The following is a 22,871-nucleotide window of genomic DNA, read 5'->3' as shown; positions in this document are numbered from 1 at the left end:
CCAGAATGTTTTCTTTACAAATTGAACGTGAAATAGACTATGGATCAACATCTTTGAGGTTGGAGAACGGTACTCAACACAGAAAAGGGAAAACCCCTAAAACTTAATAAACACAGCACTGTATTAGATATTTAAACACAGAGAACACAGTCACCCAGAAGCCTAACATCTGATTTTTTTAAGTTGTAACGTCAGCACAGTTTTGTTTCTATATCACTTACCGTATCTACATTTGCACCTGAAATCAAAACCATCCAAGTTTTGATTTGAAAAATTAATGGAATCCTGTGAGTCATAAAAGGAAGTGGTTGCCTTAATACTGGTTTTCTTCTCTTTGTTTAAACAAAGAGATTTGGAACACAGTGTATTCTAGACACCATTATTATCAGATCAGAGACAAGAGGCAAGAATATCTTAATTTTTCTCTAATAGGGAAGAAAGCTACTGAAGAGGCGCCCCTACTCTTCTGTCTGCAAAATCCATGGGGGGTGTGGGTGTGTGCGGGGAAGCAATTGTGCGAGGAACACGCCGAACAGCATTGCAATACTACCAGTCCTTCTGGCAAGCATTTAACATGGAACAGTTTGACTTCCAGATCACATGTAAGTTTAACAACCTACCAGATAAAAAAATAAAGTTTCCCCATACTGGGAACCTCATTATGCTCTAAAACCAAAAAATAATACAGAGATTTATCGATGGTGAAATAAAAATTCTGGATTTTTAAGAGGGAAGTTTTTCAAAGAATCACAGAATCACTGAAGTTGGAAGCTAGTCACCTGTTGCAGAAGGCTAACAGGTTAGTTGAGCACAATTTGCCCTTCATTAATCTTTGCTGACTATTCCTGATCACATCCTAGGTGTATCTGATATAACCCAGTTCACTAGAAATTTTCTCTCTCCCAGTCACAAACACGCTTATGAGGAAAAGCCTCCAATCTCCTTCTCAAGCTCAGAGCTGTAAGCAGCGGTCCAGAAGTCACTTTGGTTAAGTCTACAAAATGAGGCGGCTCTAGAAGGTATCATCGCTCTTCACACACAGATTTTTGATGCGTGGGATTTTTGTTCCTATTCTTTTATAACTTAAGTCTCCAGAAAAGACTTCAGGCTGACACGTAACTGCAGTAGTAGTGCAATGCTCCACCAAATGTCCAAAACCTCTTTCATTACTAACCAAGGATATCCAGCTCTTTGCTTAATGACTGCCATCCACTTCTGAGAACCTGAGGGAGCACCTTGTGTCTTTTCCAAGTAAAGGTAATTTCACAAAAACAGGTCTCAAGTTTCTGAACATACTGACCCTCCTTGATGGCACAAAACCACTGAAAATAGTGTGGTAGGAGGAGTAAATACAACTTGCAACTGGGAACCAAAAGCACAAGCCAGCTACCTACAATTAAACTACTTCACTGTCCCTAAGTGAAAATAGTCATACTCTGTGGTTTCTCAACCAGCTTTGACAGATTTGTGGCAGAGAAGCAAAAAGAAGAAGGAAAAGACACATGAGGTGGCGTTTTCATGAACAGGCAAAGTATACATAAATCCTTTAGATTATGCTAACTCTTTTGAGAAACAAGTAATCCCTCTGGTGCATTCACAGAGGAACAGTTCCATACAGGAGAGGGAGAGAAAACTTTCTAGTCTTTCAATACCGGAGAAAGGAGTTTTGTTGAGAAAATGACTTCATTACTGCCCAGAGAGACAAAGCGAAACAAATTAGAAAGTTTAGCTGTTTCACAGGCCAACTGACTGAAGGCAGGACATCTAAACGTGTGTGTCAGTCGCGGTACCAAACAAAAACTTTGCTTAAAACACTTTTCAATACATAATAGCAGATATGCAATATACGCCTCAAACTATCATTAATTTCAGTAGATTATCACTTAAACTTTATGAATTAGAAGAGAAAAATCTACTATACCACTTTCTTGAACCAAAAAGACTGCCACAAAACCCAGAACAAATCATACAACTAAAAACTTCTGTTACACTTTTTCTGCATTCATGATAGAGATTTCATAAATACTGTCAAATTGGCATGTCATTAAAACATGATTTCACACTTTAAAGTGGTTTATGGTGGGCTAAGCAATAAAAAGAGTTGAGCCAGAACGAAGAGTAATATGCACCTGTTCTGAATAAAATCTCGTGGCTCAGATCCCTTTAGAACCAGCAATAACATTAAGCTTTCGGTACTTAGGGATCTTACAAGCAGGAATTGAATTCACAGTGAAGTTTCTAATCCCAGTAAATTTTGATTAAATAAGCATCAGAAGTGATTCTGAATAACCACCAATGCCAACTTAATATTACTCCCAAGTTAAAATCTCATTTAATGCAAGTGCTTTTTAATTAACAGTGGAATTTACTCTCAAAGAAAACTCTTCGTAATTATTATTTTTACAATTAATTTATTTTTGAAAGTCAAAATATATTGCTGATCTTAATCTTATTAGCATTTAAGAATTTTCCACCAAGGCTTCTGTGCATTTTTTCCATAAGTATTGTTTTGCATACTACGTGTCTGAACATTCACCTTTTAAAGCGGTTTCCTTCAAAATATTATCTGATGGCTACAGAAGAACACTGGCTGTTTGACAGCTGTATTTTCATTCTTTTTTCAACTCAACTCACAACAAGATTTAGGCATCTGCAGAAAAGGGATGGAGAGCACTCGGAGTTTGTATGCTGTCATTTAGAATTAGCGTTGATGTATTACCTCTGTCACAGCCCAGTGGTGTAAAAACTGGTCCAGATCAGTTAGGTAAAGACGGACAGGTGAAAGCTGTGTCTGGCTAATGTGTGGTTTTCCTCTAATGCCCTGGAGATCAGTCAACTCCTTTCTTGAAAACCCTAGAGAAAAAGAAGCAGTACAACAGCATCACGAAACAAGCCAAGCACTGTTCTACTTCAACAGCATCGTTGACAAAAACTGTCTTTTAAATTACGTCTGCATAACATCTTTTTTTGCTAAAAGCTCTTGCTTGGTATTTTAAATTAAGTATATCAAAATACAAATTCTGATTTCTGAAAGAAAATGAAAATATTTGGAAAAAATCAATGGCATACCCACTTAAACTATGATGTGGTATAAAAACCCAATGAGGCCAATGTTAGACTGCTATTTTTAACACATGTATCTTTAAAAAATAATTAAAAAAAACAGGTATAATGCAAGACAGTTCACCATATGTTTGCAATAACTCAGTAACCTTCTAACATAACCCCAGGGTTGAAAAAAAAATAAAAATAATAATTTGGCTAATTATTTCTAGCCAGGTATTAGATGTCTTAGTAAAACAGGACTACTGCTCCAAAACAGTCACTTGGGGTTTGCTTTCATTTTCTTAGTTATCAGAACAGCTCTCTCGTCACTGTTTTAGGAAAAAAAAGGAAGTCTGGAAAGCAAAGTAGTTGAACATTATGAATGACTGAGGTGATGAAGAAAAGACACTTTTTTTTAATCGCAGGACAAGTTACCGGAAGGTATTTCTCAGCAATATTGTGCTGTTTTAACCACTGTAATTTCTCAAGGTTGCATCATCACAGAATACAACTATTTTTATATCCGAGTAAGAATATAGTAGCAGAAGTATGCACACATGCTGACCTTGGGCAGCTCACTTCAATGTACTTTGATTACTTAATTCTAATGGAATGTTTTTAATAGCATAAGCATGTCCACAGCAACTCCCAGAGGCGCTCACTTATGTTGTTATGAGCCAATAAAAGACATTTACTTAAATCTAAAAAAAAAAATAAAAATTCTTGTTCATGTCATATGCTAAATTTAGGTTTTGCTCATACTTTCCAAAGAAAGTTGCTAGAATGTAAAAAAAAAAAAAAAAAAAAAAAGGATGCAAATATTCAGCCTAATGGCAAAGTATAAAAATAGGGTGTCAAAAATCAGATCAAGAGAAAAAAGGATATCTCATATCAAAAACATGTAACAAGATTAGAATTACTTTCAGGAAGTACTTACTACACCATTTATTTTAAATTAAATCCAGTAACTGACTATCAAAACAAATTCCATTTTGTTAATTCTGAATTATGACATTCACATGGATTACCTATAAGGGTTGAAAACAAGAAGCTGAAATAGTCCACATCATTCACTGAATTATCCTGCACTTGGCACTTCCAGCCTGCAAAGGATGATCTACACAAAACCAAGAGCAGTTTATTAAAAACCATATAATTAAGAATTCACAACCTACCTATACAATACAATCAGTTAGTATGACTAAATTGTTAATTTTAGCATTCCTGTTTCTAACTGCTGTTGTTAAAATAGCATTTTAAATAGCTTCAAAACCAGAACTTGCTCTTTTCAAGACAAGTAATATTGAACTTTGTACCCCTACATGGGCTTCGGTTGTTAAGTTGATTAAATTACTGAGATAGCAACTCTTCATAAATACAGGTATAACCTTTAATATAGTGACACAGTAAATTAAATTAGTTTTATTTCCCTTATTTGGTAAAAGTCATTATATTACAAAGCCGGGCTGTATTTTTCATTATGTCTGCTGCTTTTAATACAGCTCTTTACATGAACAACAGATCCCATGTAAAAGTAGTCTCAGCATCTATTTTAGAGTAGCTGAAGCTACTAAACACAGGACTAAATTAAAAACTGGCTTTGAGATTTAGAACACAAAAAGGAACAATATGCAAAGACAGGAGCAAACTCGTTATCAAAGCTGCCCAACACTTCCGTTTTTAAGGGCAAGCTGCAAGAAGAGGAGCACCAGCCTACTTTTGTTTCTCAAATTAAAAGCCGTACGTGCTTGTGGAAACTCGAAGCAAACACTGACCCCCTAACAGTAGTGTCTTGCCCATGTATCGGTGCAGAACCAGGAGAAAGCCAGGAGCTAGGAACAAGTACATCTCACACATGCCTTCCTCAAAAGGCCGCAGCTCAGGCCTACATCACATTATGCAAAAATGCATATTATTCAAATTTACTTGTATGCTGCTCTTGGCACTTGCACTGTGGACTATGGATCTTTGCTGTAAGAGATTGCCGCTTTCTGCTCTTACAGCCTCGCAAAATTTCAGAGCTTCTGAACTCAATTTTCCAAGCCAACTATCTGCCTCAAATCACCATTTTCCTTATTCTCTCCAGTAACAGCCAAAATGCCTTAGCTCATGTATAACAAAATTCTGGAAAGCCTGTTTTTCAGAAATTTTTTTACAGATCCATGATTTGAGAGCAAAAATATCAAGTTTGGAACACCTTTGTGCCAGGCACATGGATTTTGCCATGCCATGAAAATCCAGCCACAATGTTTCAGCATCCACAAAAATGACAGCTAGAACATGCACTGGTCTGGAGCTAGTCAAAAAGAAAGAAGGAAAAAAAAAAAAACCAAATCTGAATTTCAGAATTTCTTTAAATTATAAAGAAAATATTCAGGATTTAATCAGACTACCATGTAGGATAATTAATGTGGGGGGGAACAAGAAAATCACAGCCAGGTGAGAGAAAACAAAGAAAGGCTTTATTAAATAAAGCTCACTTCACATTGTATCCTTAATGGCAAATCCTTATTTCCAGGCATATTTCAGGTGACTTCGTGGTGCAGACAGCACTGCATGGTCCCTTCTAGTAACTAGGAGGCCTTCAGTCCTCCTTGGAGGCCTGGCTCGCTGCTTCTTTTTCTTAACCTGTAGTCTCTCAATCTCTCTCCATTCGAAAGGCTGCCACTTGGCTGCCAACACTGAGTTCTCCTGAGACAAACACCCCTTGGCCTTGGCCTGCAATCTTCTCCCAGGAGAAGGAAGAATTTCTTCCCTCCTTCCAAGGAGGTCCAAGTCCGATTCATTGCAGCATCAAAGAGATTTCACACACACTCAACTAAACCAGCAAGTGGTCTTGCAACCTACTGATAGGACGAGGGGTAACGGTTTAAAACCGAAAGAAGGGAGATGTAGATGAGATTTCAGGAAGAAACATTTATTGTGAGGGTGGGTGAGGCACTGGAGCAGGTTGCCCAGAGAAGCTGTGGATGCCCCTTCCCCGGAAGTGTTCAAGGCCAGGCTGGATGGGGCTTTGAGCAACCTGGTCTAGTGGGAGATGTCCCTGCCTATGGCCACGGGTTGGAACCGGATGATCTTTAAGGTCACTTCTAACCTGAACCATTCTGTGATTTCCCCAGAGATTCTACACACGTGAATACTCACACAAGTATTACATGCACACACCAGAAGAGAGAACGAAGCCCATGTTCTCTTCAGCATGGGGGAAGAAGCTGCCTGAATCCAATGCAGAAAGACCACAAGTCAGATGTGAGGTCACTCATTATACCAAAAATAAGCATTGGGCACCATGAAGAAAGATTCAGGAGAATTTAGGACTTACTGGACACAGAAATTCAAACTGTGATGCAATCACTGAGCAAAATGGTGGGAATGCAAGAGGTTGGAAGATATACATCAGATGACAAGCTGCAAAGGGAATCAGGGAAATGTGAAAATAAAAAAAAAAATATCTTGAGCAGGAAGACAGAAACATGGAAAGGACTTGTGATAGCCCAAGTTCAGGGAGTAGGGACTTGCATGACAAAGCCAGTCAGAATCTGGTTTAAAATAATAAAATATAAAAATATTTTTCCATGCAAGAGTTAGCAGACGTGTCAAATTCCTCATAAGAGGACCGGTGGATGCAAGAATTTTAGATGACCTCCAGAAGAGCCTGAACAAAACCTCAGATTCACTGCAGGCTAGCAAACACATGAACTGCAATAGGTTCAGGAGATCCCTGGACAAGAAAAATGATTCTGAAGCTTAATGCTAAATGTCTGGAAATTATTCAAACAGTTCAGAGGCTTTGTTTTTCTACCCACACTTGACTATCTGCACACTCGCAAAACAGGACAAGCATTTTAAGCATCCTAACAGCATGCCAAGCTGTCACTGATGTAGACGCAAGAGGAAGTGGAGAGAATCGCTCCTGTTCTGCCCCAGGAACATGGAGGCAGCAAGAGAGGCAAACCCTTGACAGAGCTATGAAATGGTTTTAAGAGACTCATCTACAAGCAGAGCTGCACTGAGACACGCGCACACAAAACCAAGATCCCCAAATTCACTTACAGTTTACTTTTTTTAAAAAAGTCAAAGCTATTATATACATAAGAGAAGCCTCAATGTTAAAGAGCATTAAGGTTAAAAATAATCTAGCACTCAATTTAGAAAGTGACAGAGAAAGTTGCCTATAATCGTCAGCTTGGCCTCTGTGCATATGTCTTAGAGTACGATAATATTATGTGTCGTTTTCTCTAAAACAATGCCTTATACAAATCATGGATGAAGGGATCAATCAGGATTACCCAATGAAGGACAACACAACCTGACCTGTTCTTGCCTTATTTATTGCATCATCCATAACATGTACAGTGTATGAGGCACAAGACGGTTAAAAAAAAGTAGAAAAAAAGATTAGCTCACAAATTCAGGTAAACAAATAGGTTTACGCATTATCCTGGACCACGCTCCTATCTGTATTGCAGTGGTTCTATGAGACACTAGATAAATAACTTTTTTTAATCAGAGGACAGGAAGTCTGTGGTAACACGCTTCTCTGAGGACCATCGGATAAGGTATTAACTTACGTTTAGAATAGAAAAAGACCACATTATTCATAGTGGAGGCTTCTTTCTTCCTTTCCTTCTGCTAGTTATCACTAGCCCTGCAACAGTTCAAGAGTGAGTAAAAGACTAAAAGGGCAGTAATAGCTGTGGAGCAATACACCTTCAAATATCTTAAAGAGCAGCACATAGACTCTGATCTCTACCTCTCCACTTACATTGAAATTGAAGTCAATCCTTCACTTTCAAGATAGAAAATGATAAATATTCTGAAAAATCAGTTCCTAAATGTTTCATGCTGAATTCCTAGAGTTGGCAGGTACTTCTTTGTTTCACTTTTTCCTTGCCTCTGTTCCTCATCTCAGAAGTTGGGAAAAATATCACTTCCTCTTCCCCTACAGCTGTGAAAAATACTTCAGCACAACACAAAGTCCCATGGCAGGGGGGGAATGACTTTGTTTTCCAACTGGGACATAATACAATAGAAAAATCATGAAGCCTTCTACTGAAACAACAGGGAGAAATCATAACACTATGTAAACACTCCTCCAGTGAGCATGATGTGCTCAGCACACAATGGAATATGGAAAAATAACATGAGACAATGTAATCAAAGACTAGATAAGGATCTCAATGCATCGTAACAAATTAAGACCAAGACCAACGTCTTTCTAATACTACAAATACAAGCAGAACAGCATTACAGCCTAGAAAAAGTTTGTTTAAATACAAGTCTAACCAGCTATCAATACCTCAAGTACCTTAGAACCCAAAGGACTCTAATGCAGTTAAAGCCACTCAGTTTTGAGGTTTGCATTAAAGGACATCAGAAATAAGAACACAGAACAAAAGAAATCCAATTCTAGAACAGATGTTGGTATACCACAAACACATTACAAAAATCTTAGTTTAATATATTAACACTACCACAGATAATCAAAAACTATGTGCACTTTTAAAATGTTTTCAAAACGCTTGTAAGTTACGTTAGACATTTAACTAAAAAAAAAAAAGATCTGATTTATAGGTGTGCGACAGGTAATAAGCATATTATAATCTCCCTTTTTGAATAAATTTTTACTGACAATGGGAACCTGTTATCAAATTGCATATGAGTGAGACCTCTCCAGTCAGCTAGTCCAAACCCACATTAACTATGATGAATTACGTGCTGTGATTTCCATAAGGTTACCTGCTCTCCACCAGAACCTCTCTGCTGAGGTTTAGAATTGCACCTTTAGGTAACCTGCTCTGTATGCCAAATAGTATTAAAAGAAAAGCTGAATCTAATTAACTTAAAAAAAAAAAATCATTGCTTCTCTTGCAATTAGCATAGCAAATACTTCTCAGTCACAGCAACTGTGCAATGCATTCCTTTTATCGCTTGCTGCTAACTTTTTTTTTTTAACTCCAGCCAGACCTTGCGACTTTTGTTCACTGTTGTTATTTTCAGGTTGGGCTGTATCACACAGTTGCAAAATAAAACAACTGCAGTTTGTGCACAAGTGGTTTTTTCTCAACTGCAGACAATTATCTCTGTGCTTCCTGACCTAAACTAGCTACAAATTGAACTCTGGTTCAGGTTTAAGGTGCTGGTTTTGACTTAGGCAGTCATAAGGAGTCTTGGGGTAATTTAGAGGTCTCTGGTAGAAGAACTATAATGAACCTTGCTGCAGTTATTTTAGAAATTATCCTTCCACTTGCTCTCCTGTAAAACACACTGCTCGAACTCCAACTCAGACATCAGTGCACCTACCAAGCACGGCAAATTTTTGTACAGAATTTGGGTTAGGGTTTTTTTCTGTTTAGTAATAAAATTGAAAAAAGTGCAATGAATCTCAAAAAAAAAGCTCAGTCTTCACGTATTTTTAAAGTAAAACAAGGAAAAGCAAATGCAAAATTCCCAGTTCCTCTGAGGCACTGATACTATCACCCTTTTGTTCCTAAATGTGAGGGTTACAGAACTCAAGAAGTGTAAGATCAAGGGTTTTCTGTTCAAGGAAAATAAAATCCAATTCTTTCACTCTCCAGGAAAGCCCTTCCACCGCCATAACAGAGAATATCCTAGCACAGGGTGTTTCTGAAGCTTTACAGAATTATTTAAACACTTGCAAGAGAACAGCCTGAGAAACCTAACTTAACATAGACTGTAGTAGGTGATCCCATTTTAAACGTATTTTATCAACCACTGATCACAGATTTAAACCAAGGCGTCTCACAATTGTTTCTTTAATTCTAGGTTACAAAATCATTCTAAAAGGAGCTTCCCCTCTATTTCTTCCACTGATACTTCTGTTCTGTCCAGAACATGTAAATATTCAGCCACCAGCTGATTCACTTATTTCCTGAAAAAAACTAATTGCATTCCAGGCCTCAACTCAGTGAAAATTTAATAAAATTAATACAATTTATTTATATATTATTAAATTAAGTACACCTCCTCAAAATAGTTCGATGACTAAGTCACTGTGTTAGGAAATACAAAATCAACCTCCCCTTCAGATGAAGGCAGGGAACCTAGATTTTCTGCATCCTCAGCAAGTGCTTTAACCACCGAGATACTACTAATAAATTGTCCTTCAAACACATCAGGAGCAGAAAACTTCCCAAGATTCTGTACGCCCAGCAGACAGCCAGTGCATGAGAACGGCACTCAGGTAAGATAAGGCTATAGCACAGAAGCTACAGCAATTCTGCCCACCTGTGATCATCGGAGAAGAAACCGTGCTGGTTCCCATTGCAGAATGACTCTCCAAGAAGACCTGTTGTAACTTCAAGCAGCTGCACAACATATTATGGAACCAAACAAAACAGAAGGGAATTACCAAGATGAGATGGCATTCACCATGCAAAGGAGCTCCAAGGGAAGGCAAGGATGAACTGAACTACTAGCAGCTGTGAGCAACCTGCCATCTGAGAACTTCCCTGACATCTACAGGCTGTGGAGTGGCAAATGTGATGATGTTTTTTGGGCGTGCTCATTTGTTTTTATAAAAAAGTTCCACATAAATAAGGTCTGTAACTTTCATGCCTGCACTAGGCAAATTAATACACACTATAACAATGGATAAAATTAGCCCACACATGAATACCTATGACGTGCTTGGGAACAGACAGAATGGTTTCTGAAAAAAGAACTTTTGCCTTACATATCTCTTAGAAATCTTTACAAGGGGAAGGTGCACATGAATACGGAAGATCCTGTAATACTTAGGAAAAAGAATTCTAGAAAACTAAGCAGCCACAGTGTAGGAAAAGGTCCTTACATCAAGGTGTAACTGGTTTAAAAGTAGGAAGTGGTGGGCTCATACAGTGGAAGACACACATCACTGGAGGTTCACAAGATCTCTGCTGGCACTGGGCTGTACAGCCTATTCAGGAACAACTCAGAGAGATAAAGTCCACTAGCAACATTCATGTTATTTAGCATGCCAAAGTACTTAGTATAGCAGCATGCAGCTAATCAAGTCTACCCTGTCTTCTTTTTTTTCTTGCCAAAGCTATTCAGTCAGTTCATCTACCTACAGTCTGAAAATGACACACCACCACCTTCCAGATGCATGTTCTGTAGTTCTGCAGCTCATCAGGATACAGCTGAGCAGCTCTTTTAGCCTATCCAGGAGTTCAGTTAAGGCCACAGAAATGCAAGAAGCAGAGTAAAGTGGTTCTTCCACAATAGCCAGAATAACGACACCGTGACCAAGGATCATAACGAAGTTGTTTCCACTGCATGAAACAGGCCAGAGTTCTTACACAACTCAGGGCCACAGAGATGTGTAGGACAATACCCCTTATCACTTGTGAATCTTCCACTGCGATAAACCGGGCACTGTGTTGAGAAAAAGTCTTTACTGATCCACAGAAAGGGAGTAAAGAAAACCTTTCCTTTTAATTTCGGCTTCCTATTTTTGCGACCTGTGCCATCTCTGACCTCTCAACACAGTGAGTCTAATATCAGCCCAGAAAGTTTATCTATCAAGACAAAACTATTCAGCTACTGATCAGTACTCATCAGGAGCAGGAGACTTCCACAGAGATACGGCAGCATCCTTCTCTGGAGCTAAGAGGACTCCATTCAAATTCTTCATCACACTGCTCGGGGCTCACTGTCTGAGCCCAGAAACACCACTCAGCTGAATAAATCCACATGAGGACAACACTGGACAGATAGGTCTTCTAGCCAGCCTCCTCACAGGACGGTTATGAACATCTCACGTTTTACATAGACACCAAGCTATGTTACTAGTAGCAGCGCTGTCTAACAACCATTCAAAATGGTGCTTACAAGTAAAAATACCTGTGAACTATCAGGTAATGGAACAATTATAGAATTAGCTATTCTGGAGAGCTTGGCAAGTATGATACAATGCATCCCAAACACTCCCCGTTCTCACTCTCGGAACTGTGTGTGTATAAAGAACAATGTACCAAAACCACGTGCAAGGACCATACTAGGACTATTGTACCTCTATGGAAGAAAAATACAATACATTTTCCCCCAGTGTAGGCACGTACTTGCACTACTGTACAATATGTTCTTTTAAAATACTAAAAAGCCCTGTGCCAGTATTTATCTCAGCTTTGGCATAGCTTATTCTTGTTTAGCTTTGATGAAAATTAATTTCTGTCAAATTGAAATGCAACTGCTTGCAACTGCAATGGAGTATAAACTCAGGTTCCTGCATCAACTTAATCAAATCAGTTCCATGTTACATTGTTAACGAGGATCAGCACTCTCAATTTTCATACCAGCTCTTGCAGAGATAGGAAACCAAGACTGCCACAAACTGACGTTGAAACCATTAAAAAAAATTAAAATAAATTTAAAATTTTGACTCTTGGAGTGCTTCTCCAACCCTGTACCCACCTCATCATTCACACCAGAACATGAACTCGGACAGCAAGTGAAGAGTTTTTATCTTCCTTTTCCTCTAACACATTATCATACATAGGCAACGGTTTGTTAGTGTGTGTTTTTTGTTTTAACTTTCATTATCTCTTTTGAAGGATCAAGTGTTTCCATTTGAAGATGTGGCAAAATACAACAAACATCTGCAAGGAATTACCAGGGGTTTGGGGAAAAATATGAACCCTATTTTAAGAAAACAACAATTTGAGCTTTGCATTGTTAAAAGTAAGCCTGTCAGCTACTCATTTGCTCCACAGTTGCAAAGGTTGTCTGGAGAAAAGAATTGCTTACACATTATAAATGAGAGCACAAATCAGAAGAAACATTCACTAATGAGCAAACGGCATTTACTGACTGGTGCAATTGTAAGTGGAGCAACATAATTCTTTTCGCCTTGGTTAGGAATATCAAACAACAGCCACCTGGGGACAAATATAAAGGGACGTGTCCTTAAACACAAGCTTAGCCTCCTCCCTCTCCCAAGTCCTACACCTTCACATGACAATGAGCAAAGAAAAGGAAATTTGCTGACCAGATGTGGATGAAGGAATGCACCATAACCCACCTTGGGATCTGATTCTCAAGAACTATGGATCCTTTTTGATCTTGCAGCACTGAAAGCAGATCAATCTTTTACCCTTTAATCTTAGTGGCACTCAGACAGGGAAATGCCAGCATTTTGAAAGCACACTTTTTAGTTTATATTCCATACTGCCTTAAGTATTTTTGTTACCTTTTTCATACTTTCCTCCATTTTTTGGTCTAAATTCAGGGTGTGAAAATACAGCCAGAAAAAGCACTTCACAGTGAGCACAGACCTTGCTATTCTTACATCTTTGTTGGTAAACCATTCATTATTATGACACCTTCCTACACCTGTACGCTTTTCGACTTCCTCTCCAAGGTCTATTGAGTTGACTTTCCATGTATGATCTGTAATGACTTACAAGCAGAATTTATCTTTTTTTTTTTCTTTTAAATAAGAACTTAGCTTATTTTGGTAAAATTAATTTTATTTATGTTTTCCTTTTTTTAAAATGTACACTGTTCTGAAATCTTTTCTACACTTCCTTTGTATGGGAATTACCGTATTCAGTTGTGCTATCAGTGTTGTTATTCACAATAATACGTTACAGAATCCTCACTAGCTTGCAAATACTTTTTGGGAATATAATGTTTTTTCTTGTCTACAATAATGCATTCAGTAAGCATTTAATTAGTAGTATACAGGTTCTCTGTTACGTACATTTTGCATTCTCACTGTGCCTCCCGAAGCTCTACTGTTAGAGGTTGCAGATCACATAACTAAGATGACTAAATAAAGTAAAAGCAGATACTTCCTTACTTACAAAGGAAGTATCTATAGAAAACTTTAAACTCTTATCATGACCCTAAGACATCTCTGAATAGTATATTTGGAGACACAGAATTTTACATCTTATACCAAACAGACATTAAAATGTCCATCCCAGTTCTTTCTAAACACCAGATTCCTGAGGTCAGCAGGAACCAACAAGCATGCCTGGCTGCTCAATGAGACACCAGCTGAACTCCCTCATTACTGTCTGGAAAGCAACAGAACCTTTTAAAGACACTACCTCTTAAGGCAAGAGTCCATTTACGGTTACGAGAAGCAGAATGCAAGTTACCCCCAGAGTTATCTCAAACCTGTGAGCACTAGGAACTCCCACACAATTTATGTCTCACTGGGAGCAAGCACTCAGCTTTTATTTATACGGTCCTCACCCTTCTCCTTTTCTGCAGCAACAGAAACAACTCTCTGTAAGACCCCAGCAGGGAAAGAGACCCACAATAATAAGAATGGCTTTTGAAGCCATTGGAAATCTCATTTATGGACACTCTACTTCAAGAGAGAAATGCCATAAATTAACTCCCATTGTTTTTCATCTCGGCAGTGAAATATTATCTGTCCAATTATCCATTACAGTGAAATAACTTCCAGACACACTATTCCAATGGATAAAAAAATTCTAAAAAAATCGTAACTATTATGCATAAGGCACACAAATAAATTGTGTTAATGTAATTAGCTGAATAAAGGCACATAAATAAATTGCATTTATGTAATTACACTGAACAGGTTTTCCTTCTTTGTAGCTCAAGACATATTAAGAGGAGACAGAGAACTTCTCCCGTAGAATCAGCAATCTAACTTCCTAGTTTATACATTTGATCACAATCTCATAATCTGCATTTCTTAATCCCTATTTCATAGAATAGAATACATCACAGTAAATACTCAGGTTATATATTAATCACCTTAAGTATCCTACCTTACACAAAAGAGAAGAAAAAAAAAAAAAGAGAAATGTTTGCAAAAATATCTGCCATTCAATCACCACAAAGTCACTAAGAAGTAGCAAACAAAACATTGAGTTTAACAAACGGTGACAAACTGTTATTCTTCTGCAACTGTCAACAGTACAGATTTTGGTTTGTAAACAGCAGACCTCCCTTTTGTCAGACAAACAAGACAATCTACTATATAATACAAGAAGGTGAGTTTACATTTTATATGTTTCCATATTTGAGGAAAAGATTTCCCTCAAAGCCAGTCTTCCAAGAAGTACTCAAAAAATAAGCACGTGCCTCACTAGTCCTTCAAAAACCATTCTGAAGTAACCCATCTGCCCTACAAATGTAGAAACTAGACATAGAGGGATTACACCAAAAATTCTTTCCAGCTCTACCTGTAATTCTGCTAAAGTTTATGACCTTAATCCCAACTAGACCATCAACAATTAATAAATTTCTTCACCTCCTATAGAGAATTGTCTACCTGTCCACATCCACACCCTCAAGGAATCACCAGAAGTCCACCATCAAGATGATGTTAAGACTGGAATTTCAAACCAGAGGTCCACTCATGCCAAACGTTACATATTCCTACCCAACAATTTAACCATTCATCTTTAATTAGCAGAGAAGTACTATTTGAGTATTTACCAGTTATTCCAATAAATCATGAATTAAAAATAAATACTGAAGTTAATTTGTTTAGAAATGTGGCATGCTGCATCAAAATAAATGGTTCGTCTCAATATATTAATCTAAGCAGTACCACCTAAAGACCACAGAAAAATCGATCCAGTAGATTTGATGCAAAGACTTTCTAAAATATTTCCTACACCTTTCCATTTGTCTCCGTAAATTCAAGATCATCAGAGGCTTAAATCAGAGGCCAACTCAGAGAACTCCTCTCCTTCCAAGGAGCCACTACCTCTCATTTCTCTCAGTCTGAAGTCATAGAATGTTCGCTCACGTTGCTCCACACCTTTCCTCACCTGATTGTGTATGAACAGGAGCAGCGAGAAAGATTTATGCCTCAAAACCCGGTCATGCTTCCACCTCTCAAAACTTCGCCTGACTGGATTTATTGAAGTTACATACATCTCTGGTCCCATACAGCGGGCACAGGGCAGGCACTGGAGGAGAAGAGCAGGGAAATTAAGCTGTCTTAAAACACAGCTTCTGTCTTACCACACCTTCTGTCCTCAGTTTCACCTGAAACTCATGCACTGTAGCTGCCCCAGTGACCCAAACAGCAGCAACGCCTGTTCCTTGGCACAGAGATCAATTAGCATAAACCTGGCCACATTCACACCAGCATCCAAAACGGGTGGCTGCTTTTCAGCTTTCTTTTCAGAATGAACAGTCCTCAGCCTGTGCTAACTGGTAAAGCTTCAGTGAATATAGACCCAAAGCATGACAGGAACCATCCTAATTATTTAGCATTATAGATAACCACCATCCCAGGCTCAGAAGCCTTCCCATTATATATGGAAATACTGTCAACATCACCTTCATTCTCAGCACACAGAGCCCACTGTGGCTCACTTGATGGGCTCCTGCAGACCACCTGGCTATTCGTCTCACCATTGCAAAAATAAGAACTGAAAACTATTGAATGTCTTCAAAATTCATTTCTAATCAACAAAAAATTCTAAAAGTTACAACGCAGTAATTATAATTTAATGTTATAGCCTGATATCATTGCAGGAATATGGCTTAAGCCATCTGGATAGATTTACTATCTACTTTTATAGTTTACACACACACAAAAAAGCTATGAGTTTCTTGAGTTTATAATGATTGTTCCTAGAATAACTGCAACAGTCTTATTATCATCCATATGTACTCATGAAATCCACCTTAACATAGCTCCTCTCTAGCAAGTATACATGGGTACGTATGTGCATTCTCAGATGCATGTAAAAACATACATGCTCTGCCAGACAAGAATAATGCAGAAATAAAGGCTTTTAAAGAAATTAAAAACAATTAACCAATACAGCAGTGAGCCTCTGACGCTACTGAATGCAATCTATTTAAAGCACGACAGATAAGCAGGTGGCGTAGAAGAAAAGAAATTTATAAAAACTCCCCCCTCACCAAATAGAACATGAATGTATGGAAGAAAAACAGTGCCACCTACTGACAACATCGGTTTTACTCATAAGTTACGTCTCCCGATGGACTGATTTGCATCAGTTTCTCTATGCAAAACTATCATAATCTTTACCTACAGGAAGTGTCCCATGAACCAGGTTGTGGCGCAGAATTGTGAAACGATATACATTTTTGTATAGCACCATTCATTTCAAAAACTTGCATGTTTAACTGCAAGCATCACAAGAGCTGTCAATGATTACCAGAAGTTACCTAGTTCCTCTATTTCCTTTAAGGCTGTACTTTTGCCATCCATGATACGCTTTTGTCCAACCTGATTTTAAGTATCTCCAGTGAAGTATATTTATACCCCTTTCCTACACAGCCTATGTATGTACATATGTATGTATTACTACTTTCAGAAAATTTTGCTAGCAAACCATATGTTTTTCTGACATTTAAAGTCTATATTCCTAATCCTGCTAAAACTGTGTTCTCTCATTCCTCTTCAACGGCCTTTTACACATAGGGTTCCCCCTCCCTCCCAGCCTTATTTGCTTAACAATGACAATTTGTCAGTCATTCTCCATTATCACAATTTACAGATTATCATTCTTTGTCTGCTCTGCTTTGAACTAATCCAGTTTGTCCACATCATCATCCAAAAGCAAGCCACAAAACTGGACACAATAATCAAGTGTGGCTTTTCTGATGATAAGAGCTGGAAAATTAGTTCACGTATCCTGCGTGCAATGACAGGTGGTGAAGGTTATAAAACCCAGGCAAAGTTCAGGTCTAGAAAACCTACTGTTTCCTTAACCGTACTACTTCTTTTCCCAAGGAAAAAGATATATCAGACTCCTCTGTTCTTGAGAAGTTAATATTGTTATTTACTCTTACTGTCTCTACATGCTTAAGTTATCAAAGCTTTTTTTGTTTGTTTGTTTTTGACATCCCTGTCAGCAGCCACTAACATTTCTGACATCATCTTGGTTCTCTAATTCTTTAAGGCATCCTAGGATAAAGTTTTTATGATTAAAAAAAAAAAAAAATCTATGATCATGACAATAAGAAAAAAAAGTAGTCACAAAATTTCACCTATATATTAAGAAGCTGAGCCACAGCTGAAAAAGGTGTCATCATTAAGCCCTTTAAAACTTGTACTACAAGTTTTTAAGTTAGTTGCACAGGTGAGAAAGGATTTCCAATGCTGTTGCACTTTGTCTATAAAAGACATGTTTCAATCTTTCCGAGGACTTGCATTATTTTCAGATGTGTTCCTACAGAAAACTGATCGAGTTTCTGTTTTTAACGCTGAATCCTCTCAGTGAAGTGGGAACAGCCTTATCAAAGAAAAACAACACTCATCAAAGAGTCATATTTTTTTTTTTTCCCCAGTTTCATCAAAACTTGTAACCTTCCAGAAAGGAGGACTGTTATAGCTTATCAATACAAGAAACTGCATTAGCACAACTACGTTAGTACTTTTTCTTCATCTAGTTATTTCAGATTGACTTCTTGGGTAGATAATGCACAATATTTGAATCCAACTTAAGTTTAAAACATGTTCCAAATGACATTAAGTTAAAAATCAAAATACTTTCTTTGCACATTTGAAAAACAAAAGTTGCTCCTCCTTCTCTGTTGTCAAGATGTAACCTTTTTGGTAAGAACACCACCCTCCAGCTGCCTCTTGCATCTTCTGCCACAAGGACTAAATACCCACAGCCCACCTGCAGCCTTCTGATAATCTTTAGAAAACAGTTACAGTAATACTGTAAAAATATCCCACATTTAAAATCTAATAAGATCTACTAACAAAATAAGCCCCTCAGTGCTTATGACTGTATTTGATTCAGTTAGAGTCTGAATTTCTGAATATATGGCCAAAAAAAATTTTTTTTAATAAAATTTGAGGTACACCCTTCCCAAAACTAGACAGAATTTCATTTTTATAGTAATACATTATATATAGTATATTATAAGTTTCATCACCACCACTTCCTATCTTAGTTACCTTATTCACATGTTACACAGCTAACATTAACAGGTTTGTATTTGACAGTACACTGCACTGTGTCATATTTTAAGTAAAAAAAGTTAAAGTTCCAAAAAGCATTAAGAAAAAAAAATTTTAAGCATAAATCAAATAAGCTAAATTCCTGCTTATTTATCCAAGGTTAAATAATATTGAACAACGGAGAAAAGCCAGTATAGTTTTTCCAGAGGCAGCTAAGCAAAACACCCTTGTGAACTCCTAGCAAGCCTCCCACTCACTTCAGTGGAACAGCGCCCTCTCTTCCTGACTTTACAGGCAAACCTACCCTCTTTCAAGCCAGGACAAAAAAAACCAAACAAGAGCGTGAATAATTTCTAACAAGACACGTGCCTAGCAACTGTGATTTGGCTATTCAACTGTGGTAATTATAGGAAAAATGAGTTTTAAAAATCTGAAAGAAAGCAGAAAATGAGAATACACACTGGTTGGTCATTTTTCACTGCAAACAGTGTCAGGTCAAATTATTTATGATGGAAAGCTGCAATCAGTGGCTGAACAAAGACCACCAATAATGATGATCTGGGTAGAGGGTGCCCAATATTGTATAGCCTTACAGGTAACTGTAAGGCCTTTCAGTACTGAAAGGGGGACAGAAGAGATGGGGACAAACTTTTTAGGAGCGACTGTTGCAATAAGACAAGGGGTAATGGCTTTAAACTAAAAGAGGGTAGATTTAGACTAGATATAAACGAAGAATTTTTTTACCATGAGGGTGGTAAGACACTGGCACAAGTTGCCCAGAGAGGTGGTAGATTCCCCATCCCTGGAACCAATTCAAGGTCAGGTTGGACAGAGCTCTGAGCAACCTGATGTAGTTGAAGATGTCCCTGCTCATTGCAGGGCTGGACTAGGTGACCTTTAAAGGTCCCTTCCAACCCAAACTATTCTATGATTCTGTTATCAAGCACTGGAGAAAAATCGGTCAGTGTAAAAACAGTTGAAGCGAAAGGCTAGAAGTACAGTCTGATGGAAGCATTAACATTCTTCACAATGCCAATTCTTGCACACTGTACTGATTTTTTTGTGCAAGCCAGTAACAGAGTTCACAATTAATGAACAAGAGTTCACTTTTTAAGAAAACAAACAAACAGACCAACAAAAAAAAAGTAAAGTAAGATGCCGGCTGGGCACTGTTACCTCATGTGCAGTATCCCGATGAGCGTGGCGGCCAGGTCGGAGGACATCCTGCCCATGATGCAGCAGCGGCTGAGGCAGGCGAGCAGGCTGGCGGGCAGGCAGGGCAGGAAGTACACCAGCTGCACCAGCCGCCGCTGGGCCTCCGCCGGCAGCAGCACCAGTGCGCCTTCCAGCGGATCTAACGGCACATGGACAGGCAATCAACACTCCGATTATCCCTATTCATTTTTAAAATTACAAAACTGTTGTGCTTGGTAACAATTACACGGCCTAAGTGCCTCGTGTAAAACAATCCTGCAGGGACCCTACTCTTTTCTAACTACTCTTACCTAGTTAAGAGCCTACAGCACTTCCTGAAGGGAGGACAATATAACTCACTTCCTGAAGGGAGGACAATATAACTAAGAGGGGCAAACAAACAACAAAAAAAAACCCAAGAAGTAATACTACCAGAAGCAGACTGCACAAAAACTGAAGCTTCTAGTCTGTCAGGTTAAAGTCCTGCTAACTTGACCTAAAGACACCAGCTGGAACACAGGAAATTCTATGTCAACATGAGGAAAAACTTCTTTACTTTGAGGTTTTACAGAGCACCGAAACAGGCTGCACAGAGAGGCTGTGGAGTCGCCTTCTCTGGAGATACTCCAAACCCACCTGGATGCATTCCGGTCCAGCCTGCTCTAGGTGACCCTGCTCTGGCAGGGAGCTGGACTAGATGATCTCCAGAGGTCCCTTCTAACCCCTACAATTCCATGATTTTAATCTTTTTACTATCCATTAGGAAATGACACACATGATGCATTTTAATATCCATCATAAGGGACTGAACCAATCTCCCCCCCGCCCACACAGACTTTACATTCACCTAGGCAACACCAGTGTTTTCCACATATTGCAACTTCCCTGCCAAGCGATGGACAAAATTCATTATGCTGTAGTGTAAAAGTCTTACCATATATTCGAGCAGCAGTGGCTTGTAAACTTTGTAGTAACTCCTTGTTCGAACGAGAAGCGGCAGAATGAATGATATCAATCAGCTGATTCGAAAGCTCAGGGTTTTTCAAGCCAAGCAGAGCAAGCTGCTGAGGTAAACCAGCCAACCAACGAGATAAAACTTTGCTTCGACTTCTAAAGAAAAAGAAGGAAAATTAGTTGGGGAAAAAAGACCAAATCAAAACAACAAAAACCCCACAAACTTACTCTTTCCAGTCTTGACTAAGTTGCTTTAATGTCAGGTACAATTAAATTACAATGAAATGCAATACTGTGATTTGCTGAGACTATTTCACCAGATCTGAGCACACTGGTGTGCTGCTGCAGTTACATCAGAAGCAGTTGTTTGCTCCATAGGTTTTGCACTGCATATTTTCAACTCTTGCACAAAGTATTTGTTGACCTGACAGTAAGCTGGCAAAGCAACATTTCCGTTTATCATTAGTTTTATCAGTTTATATTTAATGAGTTATGAGTCAGTCTAAAAAGCCATGAGACTACTACACCCTCAGTATTACTGAACCCCCCCAATCAAGCTCCTACTCTTCACACCAGACTTTCAAATTCAATTCTACCTTCGCTGGTGTCTTGCTTGTCAATTCAGTTACCTCTTAAAGCCGAATGAAAAACTAGAACTGGTGGAACACAGCACCAAATAACTTCATTAACGAAGCGTATTGTGTCAGACACTCTCCCCTTGCCCATGCAGACATTCATCACATAAGGCTACCTACCATGTTGGCAAAGTACAGTTTGCTCTTATATACATGCTAGCTTGTTCCTGATTACCTGTTTGTCCTTTACATGTTCACATATTAATTCCAAGTAAACGGCCATATGTATCTTTCCAGGGACCAAGACAAGGCTCATCAACCCAAAATTCCCCAGATGCTCTTCAAGATGGGTGAACAGCAGTCTTTTTCCAGTCATAGAGAGTCTCCCGCAGTCACCATGCTTTTTCACAGGTGACAAACAATGGCCTCACTTGCACAATTTTCTCAGCACCCTCAGGTACATCTCTGCAAATCTACCTGGCCCATGGACTTCACTACATTCACCTGATCTGAGTCCTCACTTGTTAAATTTAAAGAGGCTTTTTACGTAAGACCTTACTTGTTTTGCTGGAATGCCGAGCTTTCTATTGACTCTACCCAGAGCCTCAAGCAAGCACAAATGAGGCGTTTTGGCCAATTCAAACATGAGTGGAAGGGATCCAAAGCTTAGGTTGCCCTTGCAGCTCTTACAGCTTGGCCTTTCTTGGGCATAAATAACTACAAATAAAGTCAACTGAATGAAGTATCAGATGATCTTGTTCAAAGATTACAGTACTACCATGTATCTTCTGCTACAGCTTAGTACCTTTAAAAATTACACTTGCTTATTTATCCCACAACTTTAGTACACAGGCAGAAGGAGAAAGATCAATCACAGGATTATTGTTGGCAACTGCCTGGCTGAATTTTACATTTAAAAAAATCCTGTTAGTTGTTAAGTGCGCCAATTTTTGTTTTGTACAAATACACGTCTTCCCTCTTTTACCATTCCGTGAGGTAATTCAATTCTGGTTTATTTCTCATTTTTTCTGATCAGGTAATGATTCTAAACTGTATGTCACCAGCAAGTTTCTATTGGCACGCTCCTGCTTTGTGTGCCGGTCATTAACAACAGCATGAAGTTTAGCTCAAGAGAGCTCTGAGGAACTGTATAAGCAGACTCTCTCCAGTTTTACCACTCTTACTGTTATCACCTATGTACTGTAACCCACTGTACA

General features: G+C 38.5%; 1 protein-coding gene across 5 annotated transcripts in view; it reads right to left on the bottom strand.

Annotated features, from left to right (window-relative positions):
• The window catches only part of TEX10 (testis expressed 10), a 60,260-nt gene that overhangs the window by 14,136 nt on the left and 23,253 nt on the right, over positions 1-22,871 (bottom strand). For 4 of the 5 annotated variants that reach the window (XM_074576469.1, XM_074576465.1, XM_074576468.1 and 1 more), the window contains 4 exons: positions 21,060-21,235; positions 20,108-20,285; positions 4,074-4,162; positions 2,720-2,853 (listed from right to left, as the gene is read on the bottom strand). In XM_074576469.1, coding sequence (XP_074432570.1) covers positions 2,720-2,853; positions 4,074-4,162; positions 20,108-20,285; positions 21,060-21,235 — 577 coding nt within the window. The remainder of the gene's footprint in view (positions 1-2,719; positions 2,854-4,073; positions 4,163-20,107; positions 20,286-21,059; positions 21,236-22,871) is intronic. The other variant, XM_074576466.1, reaches the window with a different exon arrangement.

This window comes from Larus michahellis, chromosome 2, assembly GCF_964199755.1.
Source record: "Larus michahellis chromosome 2, bLarMic1.1, whole genome shotgun sequence".
In the NCBI taxonomy this organism is placed as follows: Eukaryota; Metazoa; Chordata; class Aves; order Charadriiformes; family Laridae; genus Larus; species Larus michahellis.
Note: the sequence above shows the minus strand (reverse complement) of the source record. Positions and strands in the feature narration are given on the sequence as shown.